This window comes from Haematobia irritans, chromosome 3 (assembly GCF_050003625.1).
Source record: "Haematobia irritans isolate KBUSLIRL chromosome 3, ASM5000362v1, whole genome shotgun sequence".
Taxonomy (NCBI): Eukaryota; Metazoa; Arthropoda; class Insecta; order Diptera; family Muscidae; genus Haematobia; species Haematobia irritans.
This window is the reverse complement of record NC_134399.1, coordinates 154737264-154755386: the sequence shown is the minus strand read 5'-3', so window position 1 is coordinate 154755386 and position 18123 is coordinate 154737264. Positions and strand designations below refer to the sequence as shown.

The 18123-nt window shown below is 35.0% G+C and overlaps 1 protein-coding gene across 1 annotated transcript in view; it reads left to right on the top strand.

Moving 5' to 3' along the window:
- The first annotated feature begins 1673 nt into the window (after positions 1-1673).
- The window catches only part of CARPB (Carbonic anhydrase-related protein B), an 82750-nt gene continuing 66300 nt past the window's right edge, over positions 1674-18123 (top strand). The window contains exons 1-3 of the mRNA XM_075301869.1: positions 1674-1811; positions 6740-6835; positions 11437-11658. Coding sequence (XP_075157984.1) covers positions 1674-1811; positions 6740-6835; positions 11437-11658 — 456 coding nt within the window. The remainder of the gene's footprint in view (positions 1812-6739; positions 6836-11436; positions 11659-18123) is intronic.

The window sequence follows — 18123 nt, the reverse complement described above, 5'->3', positions numbered from 1 at the left end:
AATTCATTACAATGCCACATTGTTCCAAAAAATCAATACCAATAAGGGTTCGGTTGTTTCTCGCTTTGGGCAAGCAAACAAAGCGAATTCGTTTAAACCGCTTGCCTATTAAAATGCAGGCTATGGTCGATAAAACCATTTCTTTTCGCGACGTGCCATCAGCCAATGTCACCTCAGCATAAACTTGTTGAAATGGAACCTCTTTCTTTTTCAATAGCCTAAAAAGTTCGTATCCAGCTACGCTTGTCCTTGCAGCTGTGTCAAGGTAAGCCTCTTGATCTGATCCGTTTACGTTTATATTAACTTTTGGAACATTTCTACCGACAATTGTGGTTTGGATACTATTAAAGTTAAGTTCTTTAGGACTTTCCATTACTCCTTTATGGTTACATTTTGGGCAATTTGATCTATAAAATCCTGCAGCTCCGCAACCATAACAATTGAGTTTTACTTCATCCTTATTTTTCCCCCTCTTTTCCACCTCAATGCGTTTATAACATACATCTGCTGTATGATTCTTTTTCCGGCAGTATGAGCAACGAGCACTACTTTTCTCTCTTGAAGGTTGAGGTTTAGCAATATGTTCATCCGTATTCTCATTTATAAACAACTCTATTTCCCGAGCACTACTGAGAAGATCTTGAAAAGTTCTTATAGTCTCACGAGGTACCTTCTCTCGAACATATACAACAATTTGGTGATAAATCATATCAATCATGGCATGCTCGGAAACTTTGTCCTTCAACAATGCAAATAATCGTCTTTTCCGGCAAATAAAACTGTCTGTGCTTTCAGATGGCCGTTGCTTGTCTTTAAAAATTTCTGAATATATCCTCCAATCCGATTTAATTGGGGCGAATGCGCTTCTTAGTAAATTGATTGCATCGTCAAATGTATTAGCCTCATCTTTGACTCCTTGCCACCACGATGATGCATAACCTTCCAATAAAAGAGGCATACTAATAAGGGCTAGACGGTCTGAAATATGTGTAGATTCCTTGTAAACTAAAATTGTTGCAATAAAGTCCTCAACATTATCCTTGTCACTTGAGCCGTTAAAACGTGCACTGCAAGTACTAAATGTTGAACTAACTTGGGGTCTCATTTGCACATTTCCTAATAATGCCGAAACTAGCTGTTCGGTAATGTTTAAGTTGATCGAATCACCACTTGCATTACTTTGGTAGGAGTCATTAGCATTCGGTGCAGTAGAAGCCGTACTAGTATTTTCACTTTCAAACGTATTCGAACGTCCAATAGTTGATAATTGGGGCTTGTTTTGGAATGACATGTTGGGTGATCCAACCCTCCTGTTATCTTCACCAGTAGGAGGCTGGATCTTGGTATTTTGTGTCACATTCCTATTTTCATTTTGGTCATTATCTATCGAAGAACCTGAATTGTTATTGCTGGAACTCATCATATTCTGGTTTTCAGAATTCATTAAACCCGCCGTAAGAGAATTCATAGTTGTTCTAGGCATTTTATCTTTTAGCGGTTATTTACTTTGTTTTCGTGTATAAGGCAACTCTATTACAAAGTATCTGATGGTGGGACTATCAACGTCTGTGTGAGAATATCACAATACTCCAATAAATTGATAGTAAGAGAAATGCTTAGAAATCCAATTTAAAGAGAGATGGATAGCACAAACGAAACCAATAGCAGAGACAATGTTTAACGAGAGCAACCAAACTCCCATACAACATAAGCATACGAATAGTGATAATGGAACAGTCGTTTGCTGGGCCACAATGATGCGACGATCACAACAAAGCAACAACACCACTGATGGGAAGGAGAGAAGAGATGTAATTCTCATGTAGCAACAACAACACGTGCTGTCTAGACATTTGCCAGACTAAACAAATATATCAACAATGTCACGTGAGTTTGAAGACGTAGGGAAGCAACAAAACAACCAATTTTGGTGATGATCCAGTAAACGAAACGGTGTTTGTGTCGGCATTCAATTTGTTGTCTTCAAAATAGCTCGAAAAGCATATGATATTTTGCAGCAATTTTATACAATATTGCACAAAATATCCGATTTAAATTTTGTTGGGCGCCAATGTAATAAGCTGTATTTTAAATGAATAATATTTTATTAATCTGGTACGAGTAAGAAAATCAGTACTCGTCCTCAGATTATACACCAGCCACTGTAGTCCCGAGGGTCAGATAGTGTCTTGGTGTTTATATTGTTTTTTTATATGGATATTTTTTAGTTTATAGTTTTCCCAAAAAGAAAAGGCTGTAAGGTTCGGTTTAAAGTCTTTATTTGTTCAGGTTCTTCTGTGAACAATGACTGACAACTTAAATCTAAGTGCAATGGTTTTTAAAGGGACGAGTTACATCTTCAATATCGTCTAGTATCCAGTGAAACAATTTGAAAATGAATATTGGAATAAATGAAACATATTTTCTCTCAGTAAAATTTAAACCTTCGAGGGCAGAAATATAAGTTAGGTAAATAATTTTAATACAAAACGTTCATTATAATTACTAAAAATGCACATAGTATAAAGTACATATGATAGCAAATAAATACGGCCGCTACAGCATTGCGATGCCATCGTCCAATCACGGTTGCCAGATTTTTTCGAGAGAGATCCCCAAATTTTTGAAATTATATCCCCAAAAAAATCCCCAAATGAGATATTTCCCCATGAAAATCCCCAAAGGAAAATTAATATAATTATTGTTAGGTTAGGTTAGGTGGTAGCCCGATGTATCAGGCTCACTTAGACTATTCAGTCCATTGTGATACCACATTGGTGAACTTCTCTCTTATCACTAAGTGCTGCCCGATTCCATGTTAAGCTCAATGACAAGGGACCTCCTTTTTATAGCCGAGTCCGAGCGGCGTTCCAAATTGCAGCGAAACCACTTAGAGAAGCTTTGAAACCCTCAGAAATGTCACCAGCATTACTGAGGTGGGATAATCCACCGCTGAAAAACTTTTTGGTGTTCGGTCGAAGCAGGAATCGAACCCACGACCTTGTGTATGCAAGGCGGGCATGCTAACCAGTGCACTACGGTGGCTTCCATAATTATTGTATGTATGCCAATTTAATTCTATTAAAAAGAAAAACAAGCTCACATTATCGAATTTTTTGCTAGGTAAGGACTTCAGCAAGTCTGTCAGGTTGTCAACTGTTCTGGTTTGCGAACTCGCAAAATGCAAAATTTTGTATTCTGAGCCATTTCATCTTTTGCCAAAAAAAAAAAATCCCAATGAATTTCCCTATCCATAGGTTAGGTTAGGTTAGGTGGCAGCCCGATGTATGAGGCTCACTTAGACTATTCAGTCCATTGTGATACCACATTGGCGAACTTGAACTCCCTTATTCCTATCCATAAGAGCTCTTTGTACGTCGGAAAATAAAAGTTAATGAAAATTTTTCGTTTTGCAAATTCGTGAACCAGAGCATGGGGGCATGTTTTTTGATTAAAATTAGGAGATTTCCATTTTAAATTGTTATTTTCTGATGATCGACCGCAGGAACAAATGAAATGAAAGCGAAATGAAACTACAAGAAAACGTTCATGATAAGAATTGTTTAAGACCGGATAGATATATAACCACAAGTAATAATGGAAATGGGGCTTTTTTCAAATTTGTTATATACATTTGAAATTGCGATGGTAGATAGGAAATCGGTTTAGCCCATAATCCTTATTTTACTTCAATTTTACACTTTTCTATAAAAAATTTAATACTATGCGATTGAAGGGTGGAAATATCCCCAGAAAATCCCCAAATCACGACGTTATCCCCAGCCAAATCCCAAATCCCCAAATTTAGAGAAAATCCCCAACCACGAGGTTGGGAAAAAACCCCCAATCTGACAACACTGCGTCCAATTCCCAAACACACACACATGGAGTATCACAGGAATGGTGCCACCCATTTCCTGGCTCTCATTCTCTTCGGGAAAAACAAACAAATTTTTGTTTTTATTTTTCACAATGCCAGAGGCCAGAGAATTACTTGTGTCATGTTTCTCTTTTACATTACTGTTGAAAAATTGCAATTCATTTCATTGTTTCCCCCCAAATTTGTTGATATCCGTTTCCTGCATGAAGCCGAAGTTTATGAATTGAATGTTTCACAATAAAATCGAATAAAACCTGAAGTACATGGTTTACCACAAAATGCATTTACAATTACACACTCGCACATACTTAAGGGGAGCTTTAAGTTCTTTTTTTCTTTCCAAAAGATTTAAACTCACTTGAAGTGTGAAAAATATATGTTAAATTGTTGTAAAATCTTTTACACATATTCTGCTTGGCAAATGAATTATTTCATACAAGATTGCATTGAGATTCATACACCGAAATAAAGACAACATTTATTTGCACTATTGATTTTTGCAGAGATTCGAACTAAATAAGAGAATGCAATTTCAAGAGGCAATTATCATTTAAGTTTTAAATCTTCGAACTAATGTTCCTTTATATCGAACGAAAGGTTTCTTTCGTTCTCCAAACGACGGAAATTGATTTTGGTTCCTATATTTCGAAAGGCAAATCACTTTATATTTTGTTTTCGAGTAGCAAACGAACGTATACAATATGTTTCAAGAAAAAAGTAAAAACTTTGTTAACATTTAATGAATTTTTCATTTTTGACAAACATAAGAAACAAAAGAACTTTCAACAAGTATATACAGCACTAAGTTCGCCGGGCCGAATCTTAAATACCCACCACCACGAACCAAATATTAGGGTTTCCTTTGAAATTTCAGGAGGCTTGAGGACTTGAGGACATTTCCCGAAGATAAATTTAAAGATTTCACCTATGAGGACTATATCAGATTCTGGATTTATAAGAACCATTTTTGTTTAAGTTTTAGAGGAATCATTAACATCTCTTGTAAGTGTGCAAGAAAATTATAAAATAACGTCTTGATTTGAAATCTTAAATCGGTAGAAGTAAAATCTGGAAATTTTACATTGAGTTTCAAGCAATTTTCATGATCAGTGCGCCTTCTACACCCTCAAGAAGTGAAGTCACTCTATATGGAGGCATTACCAAATGGACCGATAAAAACTTAATCCGATACACGGATTACAAGAATATTTACAATTTCAGGCAAATCAGATAAAAACTACGGTTTCTAGAAACCCAAGGAGTTAAATCGGGAGATTGTTCTTATGGGGGCTATACTAAAATATGGACCAATACTCACCGTTTTCGCCACACCTCTTTATGACCCGAAAATACCTCTAGATTTCCAATTTCAGGCAAATAGGATAAAAACTTCGGATTCTAGAAGCCCAAGAAGTAAAATCGGGAAATCGGTCTATATGGGGCCTATACCAAAATATGGACCGATACTCACCATTTTCGGCACACCTCTTTATGGTCCTAAAATACCCCAAGATTTCCAATTTCAAACAAATTGGATAAAAACTACGGTTTCTATAAACCCAAGACCCCAAATCGGGAGGTCGTTTTATATGTGGACCATACCAAAACATGGACCGATACTCACAATTTTTGGCACACGTATTTGTGGTCCTACAATACCTCTAGATTTTCAATTTCAGGTAAATTGAATAAAAACTGCGGTTTCTATAAGCCCAAGAAGTAAAATCAGGAGATCGGTCTATATGGGGGCTATACCAAAACATGGACCGATACTCACCATTTTTGGCACACCTCTTTATGGTCATAGAATACCTCTAGATTTCAAATTTCAGGCAAATAGGATAAAAACTACGATTTCTCCCCAAATCGGGAGGTCGGTTTATATGGGGACTATATCAAAACCTGGACCGATATAGCCCATCATCGAACTTGACCTGCCTGCAGACAAAATACGAGTCTGTGCAAAATTTCAGCACGATTGCTTCACTATTGAAGACTGTAGCGTGATTACAACAGACAGACGGACATCGTTATATCGTCTTAGAATTTCTCCTGATATATATATATATATATATATATATATATATATATATATATATATATATATATATATATATATATATATATATATATATATATATATATATATATATATATATATATATATATATATATATATATATATATATATATATATATATATATATACTTTGTATAGTCGGAAATCGATATTTCGATGTGTTACAAACGGAATGACAAAACTTATTATACCCCCGTCACCATTCTATGGTGGTGGGTATAAAAATAGAAAACCCAAACTGATTCGAATTCGAGTGACTGCTTTTGTTTCGAATGTATTTTCGTTCGGTATACAGAAACCGGGCGTTAATATATTTTTGAAAATTGGAAAAGTCGAACGTTTAATGTGCTTAAACTTTGAAAGAGATACACTTTTTATTCCGAATATTTTCATACTAGCACAACCTGAACACAATAAATTTGCAAAAATCTCTTTGTATTCACAGGCATGTAAATTGTGGGATAACTTGAACTCATCCATGCACATATGTATTTTTCAACATTTTAAATTAAAATCTCTTTTATAGTAAATAAATGCGATTGTAGCTTCGAACTTACCCGAATTTCAGGCAAAAAAAGTATCGGTATCTACAGCATAATGGAGAATGTATTGAAAACCTGTAAAAGATTATTTCATTAAAATTACATTGAATTTTATGGGCGAAAGCACAATAACGATAGTCTTTTCAGTTTTCGTTTCTTTTATACTCTAGAGCTACAGTAGGCATATTCATGTTTATTTCTTTTGATTTAATTTTGTCTTCTTAATTTTCATTGCAGATACAAATATTTGGTTATAATTCACAATTATACAACAATTTTTCGGATGCATTAAATCGAGCTCAAGGCATTGTTGGAGTATCAATACTATTACAGGTAAGAGCAAGATAAGCTATGGTATTATATACTATGACATGGTCACAGATAGTGCAAACAGTTGTAACCCAAATTGCAGAAGAGAAATCGGAAGTTAAAATTTATAAGGGTGATATATATATATAAAGTGAATAAAAAATATTTTAATACCCTCCAGAAAGGGGGAGACAATTCATGGTTAAATAAAAGACCAAACTGCCGGTTTAAATCACACCAACAAGAAGCTATGAAACTTAGCACGAGTAGTTATTATTGACGAAGGTCAGATAATAATGCAAATGAGCCATATCTGACCACTTTTATAACTTAGGTAGGTATAGCTTCCACATAAATCGATCCTCAGATTTGACTTCTTGAGCCTCCTGGAGCAGCTGACAACCTTAAAAAAATGTATCCCTATCGGTCCATAACAGATTGGCTGATAAGTCCCCGGTCTGACACATAGATGGCGTCGCTAGTATTAAATGCATATAATTTTTATATAGTACCAACCTTCAAATGATTCGTGTCAAAATTTGACGTCTGTAAGTTAATTAGTTTGTGAGATAGAGCGTCTTTTGTGAAGCAACTTTTGTTATTGTGAAAAAAATGGAAAAAAAGGAATTTCGTGTTTTGATAAAATACTGTTTTCTGAAGGGAAAAAATACGGTGGAAGCAACAACTTGGCTTGATAATGAGTTTTCGGACGCTGCCCCAGGGAAATCAACAATAATTGATTGGTATGCAGAATTCATGCATGGTGAAAATGAGCACGGAGAACGGTGAACGCAGTGGACGCCCGAAAGAGGTAGTTACCGACAAAAACATCAAAAAATTCCACAAAATGATTTTGAATGACGGTAAAATGAAGTTGATCGATATAGCAGAGGCCTTAAAGATATCAAAGGAACGTGTTGGTCATATCATTCATCAATATTTGGATATGCGGAAGCTCTGTGCAAAATGGGTTCAGCGCGAGCTCACATTTGACCAAAAACAACAACGTGTTGATGATTCTGAGCGGTGTTTGCAGTTGTTAACTCGTAATACACCCGAGTTTTTCCGTCGATATGTGACAATGGATGAAACATGGCTCCATCACTACACTCCTGAGTCCAATCGACAGTCAGCTGAAGGGACAGCGACCGGTGAACCGTCTCCGAAACGTGGAACGACTCAAAAGTCCGCTGGCAAAGTAATGGCTTCTGTTTTTTTGGGATGCGCATGGAATAATTTTTATTGATTATCTTGAGAAGGGAAAAACCCTCAACAGTGACTATTATATGGCGTTATTGGAGCGTTTGAAGGTCGAAATCGCGGCAAAACGGCCCCATATGAAGAAGAAAAAAGTGTTATTTCACCAAGACAACGCACCGTGCCACAAGTCATTGAGAACGATGGCAAAAATTCATGAATTGGGCTTCGAATTGCTTCCCCACCCACCGTATTCTCCAGATCTGGCCCCCTGCGACTTTTTCTTGTTCTCAGACCTCAAAAGTATGCTCACAGGGAAAAAATTTGGCTGCAATGAAGAGGTGATCGCCGAAACTGAGGCCTATTTTGAGGCAAAACCGAAGGAGTACTACCAAAATTGTATCAAAAAAATGGATGGTCGTTATAATCGTTGTATCGCCCTTGAAGAATTTTGACAAAAAAAAATGTGTTTTTCTTTGTTAGACCGGCCCAGCAAAAACTCTCATTACCCGGTAATCTTGTAGGTAAGCCTGTTTAAAAATGAATAACCACTTATTAATTGGCATCGCTGCGGATTACATTTATATACGCATGTCCTAGGAGGAAAGTACTTCTCCCCAGGCATACTTTCGGCAATGAAATAAGTAGTGTTTTTAAAGCATATAATCATCTAATATGTAATCACTTATTCGTAGATACACCAAAGCTTGCAAAATAGCCACTTATTCAGGCAACCAAATCTCGAAAATGTTAAGGATTTAAAGCCCCTTTTTTATATGACAAATGGCATTTGGAATCTAGTTTAAGTGCATTTTGGAAGTGTAATGTGAATGACCATAAATAAGTCAGCCGAATATGGTGTGTGTCGACCCATGTTTTAGTATAGCCTCCACATAGACCGATGTCCAGATTTAACTCCTTGGGCTTATAGAAACTATAGTTTTTATCCGACTTGCACAAAAATTTAAATATACTGGAATTTTAGACCCTCAAAAATCTGTATCGCATTTATTTTTACCGGTCCGTTTGGTAAGGCATCGATATAGACCGATTTAATTTCTTGAGGGCACACCCAAAAAAAATATTTTCATCCGGAATTTAGACAAACGAAATTCCTCTTTTGTATAAAGTACGAATTTTTGATAAGCGATTCAACGATTTTCTCTAAAATTTGTGTCAAAAGAAAACTTTGCTTGTCTAAAATTTCGTTCCTCAGAAAAGAAAACACTTATTTCAGGGTATAACAGGCGCACTGATCATGAAAATTTCCTGAAATTGATAGTAAAATATCCAGATTTTACTCATCGTATTCATTTGAATAATGTCGGAATCTACAGATTTAAGATTTCAAATCAAGGCGTTATTTCATCATATACACGACATGTTTATGATTTCTCTAAAACTCAAACAAAATTGGTTCTCATAAATCCAGAATCTGATCTAGTCTTCATAGGTAGAATCTGGTTGAACTGATTTGCTTGGGAGAACATTTGTCATCAAACTCCATAAAATTCTATATATTATCAAGAAACTATTATATTTGATTCATGGTGGTGGGTATTTAAGATTCGACCCGGCCGAACCTATTGCTGTATATACACGCAAAAAAATAATTCTTTCCTCCCAAACGAAATTTTAGACAAACAAAGTTCGTTTCTCATTTGCTTTTTGTTGAAAGGATGTGTATTTGGAAGAAAAGAATATACTTTTTGTGATAAACTTTTATTCTTTTCCAGGATGTAAAAACAATTTCATAAAGACTCAAAAACTCAAAAAAAATTTTTTCTGGCTAATTGCATTTTCCCCCACATCTTTCTCACTTCCACGATGTTTTTTAGTTCTTAGCACCTTTTTCTGTAATACAAACAATGTAGAAGAAATTATACGATTTTATAAATTTTAATTTTTTTTTACCTTTCGCCTGGACGTAGAATCGAACCGCGGACCATGCAATTTGTAAGCCAACACACTAACCACTGAGCTATGTAGCCGTTATTGTCATCAATAGACAATTACCCATATAAGTTATATTTATATAGCATAGCTTGCGGCGCCCACGAGCCGATTGAACAAAGTTTATTTAACAGAAAAATACATTTGGTTGGGCACCGTGGAGCAGTGATTGCGACGTCTGACTTGCATGCCAAGGGTCGTGGGTTCGATCCCTGCTTCGACCAAAGTTTTTTTTTTACATATATTCCAGATATGGTCGGAAGATTCCGAAAAAATGTTCAACATTACATTCTACTATATTAAATTTTTACTATGAACTGTAAAATGTGTCTTATTAAAAACCTAAAGTCAGAAAAGAACAGTGTTTGATATAAACGAAACGGACTGTGTTGTTGGTACAAAAATAACTTTTCTTATTGAAAAAATAAAAATTTTGTAACAAACGATTTTTTTGGTGATAAAAGTGTATACTTTTCGAAGCAATTCAACAAACTCTAACAAAAGAAAAACGTTTTCGGTACACGTTTTCCAAACGTTTTTTTTTTCTTTGCGTGTACTTGTTCTTTGTAAAATTTACTCTTGTGTTCCTATGAAATTTAAAAGGTTTACTTCCAACAAAATTAAAATTTGGCTCTTTGGCTATATGTTCAGATGAAACGAAAACGCTTTCTATCCGATGCAAAAGAACATTACTGGTAAATACCTCAGAGTATTGCTGGTAATGACCTGGTAAGGACAAAGTCTTTAAAACACCACGTTAAGCAAACCGTCAAACATGGAAGAGGAAGTCTCATAGTATGGCGATGGCAAACTTTTCTGCTGGTTGATGATAAAAAATCATTAAAAAAAAGGAGACTACCTTGATATTTTGTAATCAAATTTGTGGTGGTTTGCGCCTACCTTGAGGAGCAAGTTGTTTTCCAACAAGACAGCAAATCCAAGCATACTAACAAAATAGTAAAGAAATGGTTGTCATTGAAAATTTTTCAAATGCTCAAATGGCCACCACAAATAAAGTATAAATGGAACAAATTTTTGTAGGAATTGAACTAAAAGTCTTTTTTAGTAAGAAAATAAAGCATACGACTTGTGAGGGTAAACATGCACTCGGTTTTGCTCCCCATTATCTATTGGGACATTTGATTTATGGAGACTCTACCAGAAAGTAGACCCATACAGCTCATCTACGAATTCGATCTACTTGAAGACGCATTGAAAACATCAGAATCATCCAACTCTAAATATAAAATTTTGTAACTCTGTTTAGGTTATTTTATCAAATAACTATTTTCCATGTCAAAGAAAATAATCTTGAATATTAAGAAAAACAAATCACACGATTTAAAGGCACAAATACTTATTGCTAGGCGAATTGCTTAATAAACAAATTATTTTAACATACATATTAGTTTCTTGTATCGCTTTAGTTTTCTCCAGAGAATACATTTAATTATTAATTATTCTTCTATTTTCAGTTGGGTGATTTATCGAATCCCGAATTAAGAATGCTGACGGATCAATTAGATCGCATACGTTACGGAGGAGATGAAGCATTTGTTAAACGCCTTTCGATACGAGGACTATTACCAGACACCGATCATTATATGACCTATGATGGTTCAACAACAGCACCTGCCTGTCATGAAACTGTGACGTGGGTTGTCCAAAATAAACCCATTTATATAACAAAGCAACAGGTAAGTTAAATTTAACGAAATATATAGTGGAAAAATATTGACACAATATGAAAAAAAACAAACAAATCCTTATTGAAATGACTTGAAAACACTCCTATTTTCTAACGCTTTTTTGTGTTTTAGTAGTCAGGGAATTTAATGGTTTCTATCTTTTTAATTCTGAAAAATTTTTCAGAATTATTAAACCCGAGTTGACTTCAAAAAATTTTTTCTTTTATGTTATGATACCCATTTTTAAGTCGAAGTTTATCGACAATTGGACAAGGAAAAAAACTTTCCATCAGAGAAATGCGTCTTCTATGCTAGGCAAATTTCTCGTTCTCACACCAACATTTTGTTCACTGTACGAGTACAAGGGGTCAATGAGAGTAGAATTAAAATTTTTGCAATGTGTGCCAAATTTGCTTCAAATCGATTTCGATATAGCTCCCTAATAGACTTAAATGTTTCGAATTTGCTCCAAATCGGTTCAGAATTTGGTTAAATCCTACATATTTATGTTCTTACGGTTTAGGAAAAAAAGCCAAAATACCTTCATTTTATACAAAATTCTGTGATGAGTTGTAGTTATTTCCTATAAATTGTAATGTTACATTCCACAGAATGATTGAGATTTAGATAAGGCTCCGATTTGTGTACATGTCACCTGATAAGGCCAAATATTGTCTCCAAACCAACTATTGACCACATAATTTGGCAAGTGATGTGGTCAATAGGGGCCACTACTAAGTGGAAAAAATTTAAAAATTTAGTAAACGCACAACTTTAAAAGCACTTTCAAAGGATGTACTCCCAAAGATGTTCTTTATTTTAACTACACAAGAAGTTCTTTTAATTTAATAATTTATAACTCGTTTGTTTCTTATTTTTAATGGGTAAGTTTAATTTTTATACCCTCCACCATAGGAATGGGGTATATTAACTTTGTCATTCCGTTTGTAACACATCGAAATATTGCTCTAAGACCCCATAAAGTATATATATTCTGGGTCGTGGTGAAATTCTGAGTCGATCTGAGCATGTCCGTCCGTCCGTCCGTCTGTTGAAATCACGCTAACTTCCGAACGAAACAAGCTATCGACTTGAAACTTGGCACAAGTAGTTGTTATTGATGTAGGTCGGATGGTATTGCAAATGGACCATATCGATCAACTTTTACGTATAGCCCCCATACAAACGGACCCCCAAATTTGGCTTGCTAAGCCTCTAAGAGAAGCAAATTTCATCCGATCCGGCTGAAATTTGCTACATGGTGTTAGTATATGGTCTCTAACAACCATGCAAAAATTGGTCCATACCGGTCCACTTTTACGTATAGCCCCCATATAAACGGGCCCCCAAATTTGGCTTGCGGAGCCTCAAAGAGAAGCAAGAGAGTACATGGTGTTAGTAAATAGTCTCTAACAACCATGCAAAAATTGGTCCATATCGGTCCACTTTTACGTATAGCCCCCATATAAACGGACAACCAAATTGGGCTTGCTCTAAGAGAAGCAAATTTCATCCGATCCGGCTGAAATTTGGTACATGGTGTTAGTATATGGTCTCTAACAACCATGCATCGGTTCACATAATTATATATAGCCCCCATATAAACCGATCCCCAGGTTTGGCTTTCGGAGCCTCAAAGAGAAGCAAGTTTCATCCGATACGGCTGAAATTTGGTACATGGTATTAGGTTAGGTTAGGTTCTCCCTTAATGTCATGCTACATCTATTGCCTTTAGACATTTTGGCCAAACAGTCAGCTGCAACAACGGCTGTGCGGTTGCGCGAGCTATCGCTGTGGTCGGAAAAAATGTACGGTCATAGTTCGGTCCTCAAAATAATGCCAGATGTGCCTAACGTAGTGGATTATACCCTGGCAAAACCACTTTTCGACAAAAAGTTTGAAACTCTAATTCCCAACAGTGAGGCGTGGTGTACACAGACCCCGGGGAATAAAAGATATATAGATTTCTATACTGATGGCTCCAAATTGAATGGACAAGTGGGGTTCGGAGTATATTCTAAAGATCTGGAAATTCGAATAGCGAAAAGATTACCTAATCACTGTAGTGTTTTTCAGGCTGAAATATTAGCAATAAGAGAGGTGGCGAATTGGCTGAGAAGTAATGTTCCAACAAATATTGGCATTAATATATACTCAGACAGTCAACCTGCAATAAAATCCTTGGACTCTGTGTTCCTCAACTCGAAAACGGCCATCGACTGCCGCAAATCTCTCAATGAGATGGCTGAGCAGTACAATATTCACCTAATATGGGTGCCTGGCCATAGGAACATACCGGGGAACTGCGAAGCGGATGAGTTGGCAAGGCTAGGGACTACCTTACATATTCCAGGGGAACTGGAATTTGTTGGTATGCCCCTAGCTACCTGCAAGCTCATGCTGCGTGAGAAGGCTGTTAGGATGGCAAATGTTCGATGGGAGAATTGCAAGGGTTGTAACGACACCAAGCAAATATGGCCCCATTTCAACTTAAACCGCACACTAGATATGCTAATGTTCTCGAGACGTCAGATATCACTCCTGATATCTGCTATAACGGGTCGCTGCCTGATAGGCGATTTTGCAAAAACTATTGGCGCGAAGTATAATGACTATTGTATGAGCTGTCATGATGCGGAGGAAAAAGAATCAATTAAACACCTCTTGTGTGAGTGTCCTGCATTTTGTGTAAAGCGCAAGCAACTTCTAGGAGCATATAGCTTCAGATTACTGGCGGATCTGGAAAACGTTAACTTAAGCAGTCTGCTAATATTTTTGGAACAATCTGGTTGGTTCAACAAAGAAAAATAATCAAGAAGGTTCAGCGGTTAAAACTAGAAGTGCACATATGTAATAGGTACTTTTAGTTAATGTGGTATCACAATGGACTGAATAGTCTAAGTGAGCCTGAATCTTAATCGGGCTGCCACTTTAACCTAACCTAACCTACATGGTATTAGTATATGGTCTCTAAGAACCATTCAAAAATTGGTCCACATCGGTCCATAATTATATATAGCCCCCATATAAACCGATCCCCAGATTTGGCTGGCGGGGCCTCAAAGAGAAGCAAATTTCATCCGATACGGCTGAAATTTGGTACATGGTTTTGGTATATGGTCTTTAACAACCATTCAAAAATTGGTCCATATCAGTCCATAATTATATATAGCCCATATATAAACCGATCCCCAGATTTGAACTCCGGAGCCACTTGGACGAGCAAAATTCATCCGATCCGGTTGAAATTTGCAACGTGGTGTTAATATATGGCCGCTAATAACCATGCCAAAATTGGTCCATATCGGTCTATAGTTATATATAGCCGATCCCCAATCACACAAAAATTGGTCCACATCGGTTCATAATCATGCTTGCCACTCGAACAAAAATATTCTAGCAAAATTTTATTTCTATAGAATATTTTGTCAAAATTTTATTTCTATAGAAAATTTTGTCGAAATTTGGTTCCTATAGAAAATTTTGTCGAAATTTTATTCCTATAGAAAATTTTGTCAAATTTTATTTCTATTGAAGGTTTTGGCAAAATTTTATTTCTGTAGAAAATGTTGTCAAAAGTTTAATTCTATAGAGAATATTGTCAAATTTTTAAATTTTTTGAAAATTTTGTAAAAATTTTATTTCTATAGAAAATTTTCAAAATGTTATTTCTATAGAAAATTTTGTTGAAATCGTATTTCTATAGAAAATTTTGTCCAAACTTTACTTCTATAGAAAATGTTGTCAGAATTTTACTTTTTCAAAATTTTTTTTCTATAGAAAATTTTAAGTTTAATTATACCACGTATGGACTACGTGGTATATATTACGGTACTAGGAAGTTTCAAGATACCTTGTCATCGGCAAAAGTTACCGCAACCCAAGTAATTCGATTGTGGATGACAGTCTTCAAAAATTCAAAAATTTTTAATTCAAACGTCCGAATCGTTAGAATGCATTAAAAATCAGAAAAAAAATTATAAAAATTATTTATTTGGCAAAATATGACAACATTTTTTAATTCACATCCGAAACACTTAATAAGAATCACAGAGTAAGAAGAGATGCAAATTCAGTGCAACGGCTGTTGAAATGGTGAACATCCGTCCTATGACGAACCCATATTAGGTTGGGTTAGATAGCAGCCCGATGTATCAGGCTCACTAAGAATATTCAGTCCATTGTGATACTACATTGGCGAACTTCTCTCTTATCACTGAGCGCTGCCCAATTCCATGTTAAGCTCAATGACAAGGGTCTTCCTTTTTATAGCCGAGTCGAACAGCGCTCCACATTGCAGTAAAACCACTTAGAGAAGCTTTGAAACCCTCAGAAATGTCACCAGCATTAGTGAGGTGTGATAATCCACCGCTGAAAAACTTTTTGGTGTTCTGTCGAAGCAGGAATCGAACCCACGACCTTGTGTATCCAAGGCGGGCATGCTAACCATTGCACCACGGTGGCTCCCGTGGACAAGCCCATGTTTGCACTACTTCCGGATCCAAAAAGAACATTTTCACTACTTTTTTGGCGACGCTTTTTTTTGCTGGGATATGAATATATCTTCAATAAATATGTATCGCCTGATAAAACACATTCACTTTTGCGCAATCAATATGGGGACATTTATTTATTATGTCATTATTTTTTAGTTTATTTTGAAATTTTTGCAAAATTATAGTACCCTTAAAATTAAACTTTTTTTGAAAAAAAAAATAAATCTTCTGATGCATTCCATTCAAAAGCCTTTGTATTAGAATTTATCGTTTTATTGCCCTGTCTGAATTCGAAAAGCATAAAGTTTGATGTCCTCTTTGGGACAAGGCAATAAATAAGCCAATGCTTAGTGTGTTTATTTTTTTGTTAATAAAATTAAATCTCAAGGGATTGTCTAAAGCAATATTTTAAAATTATACCCAGACTCAAGTTAGTTAAAGGAGCAACGACAATAAAAGGCTAGGTACCATAATCTAACAAAGAGTAAAATTACACCAAGATGAAGAACTCCTTAAAACCCGTCAGTGACACAAATACCACCTTCATTTACTTATTTGCAATATGAGCAAAAATATATCCTAGATTGTTGACATGTTATATTTTTTGTGTTTGTTTTTTCTCTTTCTTGTCGCCATTGGGTTAGAGCTCTAAGGATGGATGGTCGGTCCATGGCTTGCTTGGCTTTGGCTTTCAGGTGCTTATTGTTGTGCATTATTCATTGTTTAGTGCCATTGTCGTGGAATATTATTTAATATGAAGCATTCCATGAAAAGTTTTTATTGCATACTTTGACGTTTGAAATGCTGTCAGTTGCTCTCGATAAATATTAACAAATGGAGTACTTGGGTGTCACTGGAGTGTTTACCAGGGCTGTGGAATCGGAGTCTTGGAGAGGGAAATAGGTCATTGTTTCTTTAAATTTGTAAATTTTACTACAAATACGCCCATCTTGAAATTCGAGTGGCATTGGAGACATTCTTGCAATTTTGAACTTCAATTTGTTCCTTCAAACTACAAAACAATTTCTTTAACAAATTAAAAAAAAAAAAAAAATTATTGTGTCTGTTATCTTAATTTGCTTTAAATTTTACAATTAATAGCGTCGTAAAGTGTGAAATATTTGATTGAAATCGGCTCAGATTTAGATATTGCTCCCATTTATATCATTCGCCCGATTTACACTCATATGACAACAGAAACCAAAATTTTACTCCGATTTATGTGCAATTTTTCATAGGGAGTAGAATTAAGATTCTTCTATGCACGGCAAATTTGGTTGAAATCGCTTCAGATTTAGATATAGCTTCAATATACACAGGGAAAAATCAGTGGATAAACTAAAGCTACTGCGATTTCACTTTATTTGAGTCCATAAAAATTAGTTTACTTTTGTTTAATTTTGCCAAATATGAGGAACACTTTTCTTATTTTAATTATTTTTTGCTTATTTTAATAATGTAAACTAAATATGCACAGAAAAAATATCACCAAAATATTTCCAATTATAAAGTTAATTGAAGTTGAATGTTTTTTCAATTAATAAATTAATTGATACAATTAACTTTTTAATCAAGATAGAAACATTAAGTTAATTAAGTCAATGATTGAAAATTTTAAAATTTTTAATTAAAAAATTAATTGATACAATTAATTTTTAATGAAATTCGGAAGACTAAGTCAGTTAAAAAAGTGATGAACATTTCTTAATCCAAATAAAAACTCTAAGCCAATTCAGAAAGTAATTGAAAATAGTTGCCTTTTTAAATAAAAAATTAATTGGGGTTTGCATTCAAAATCAATTAAATTTTTAATTGAATCAATTAAAAAATTAATTGAAAATTGCTAATGACATCAATTAATTTTTTAATCAAGAATTTTTCTATGCCCAATTAAAACTGTGATTGATACTATCATTTTCGTGATTGAAGACATTTCAATTAAAAAATTAATTGGATCAATTAATTTCGTGATTGAATC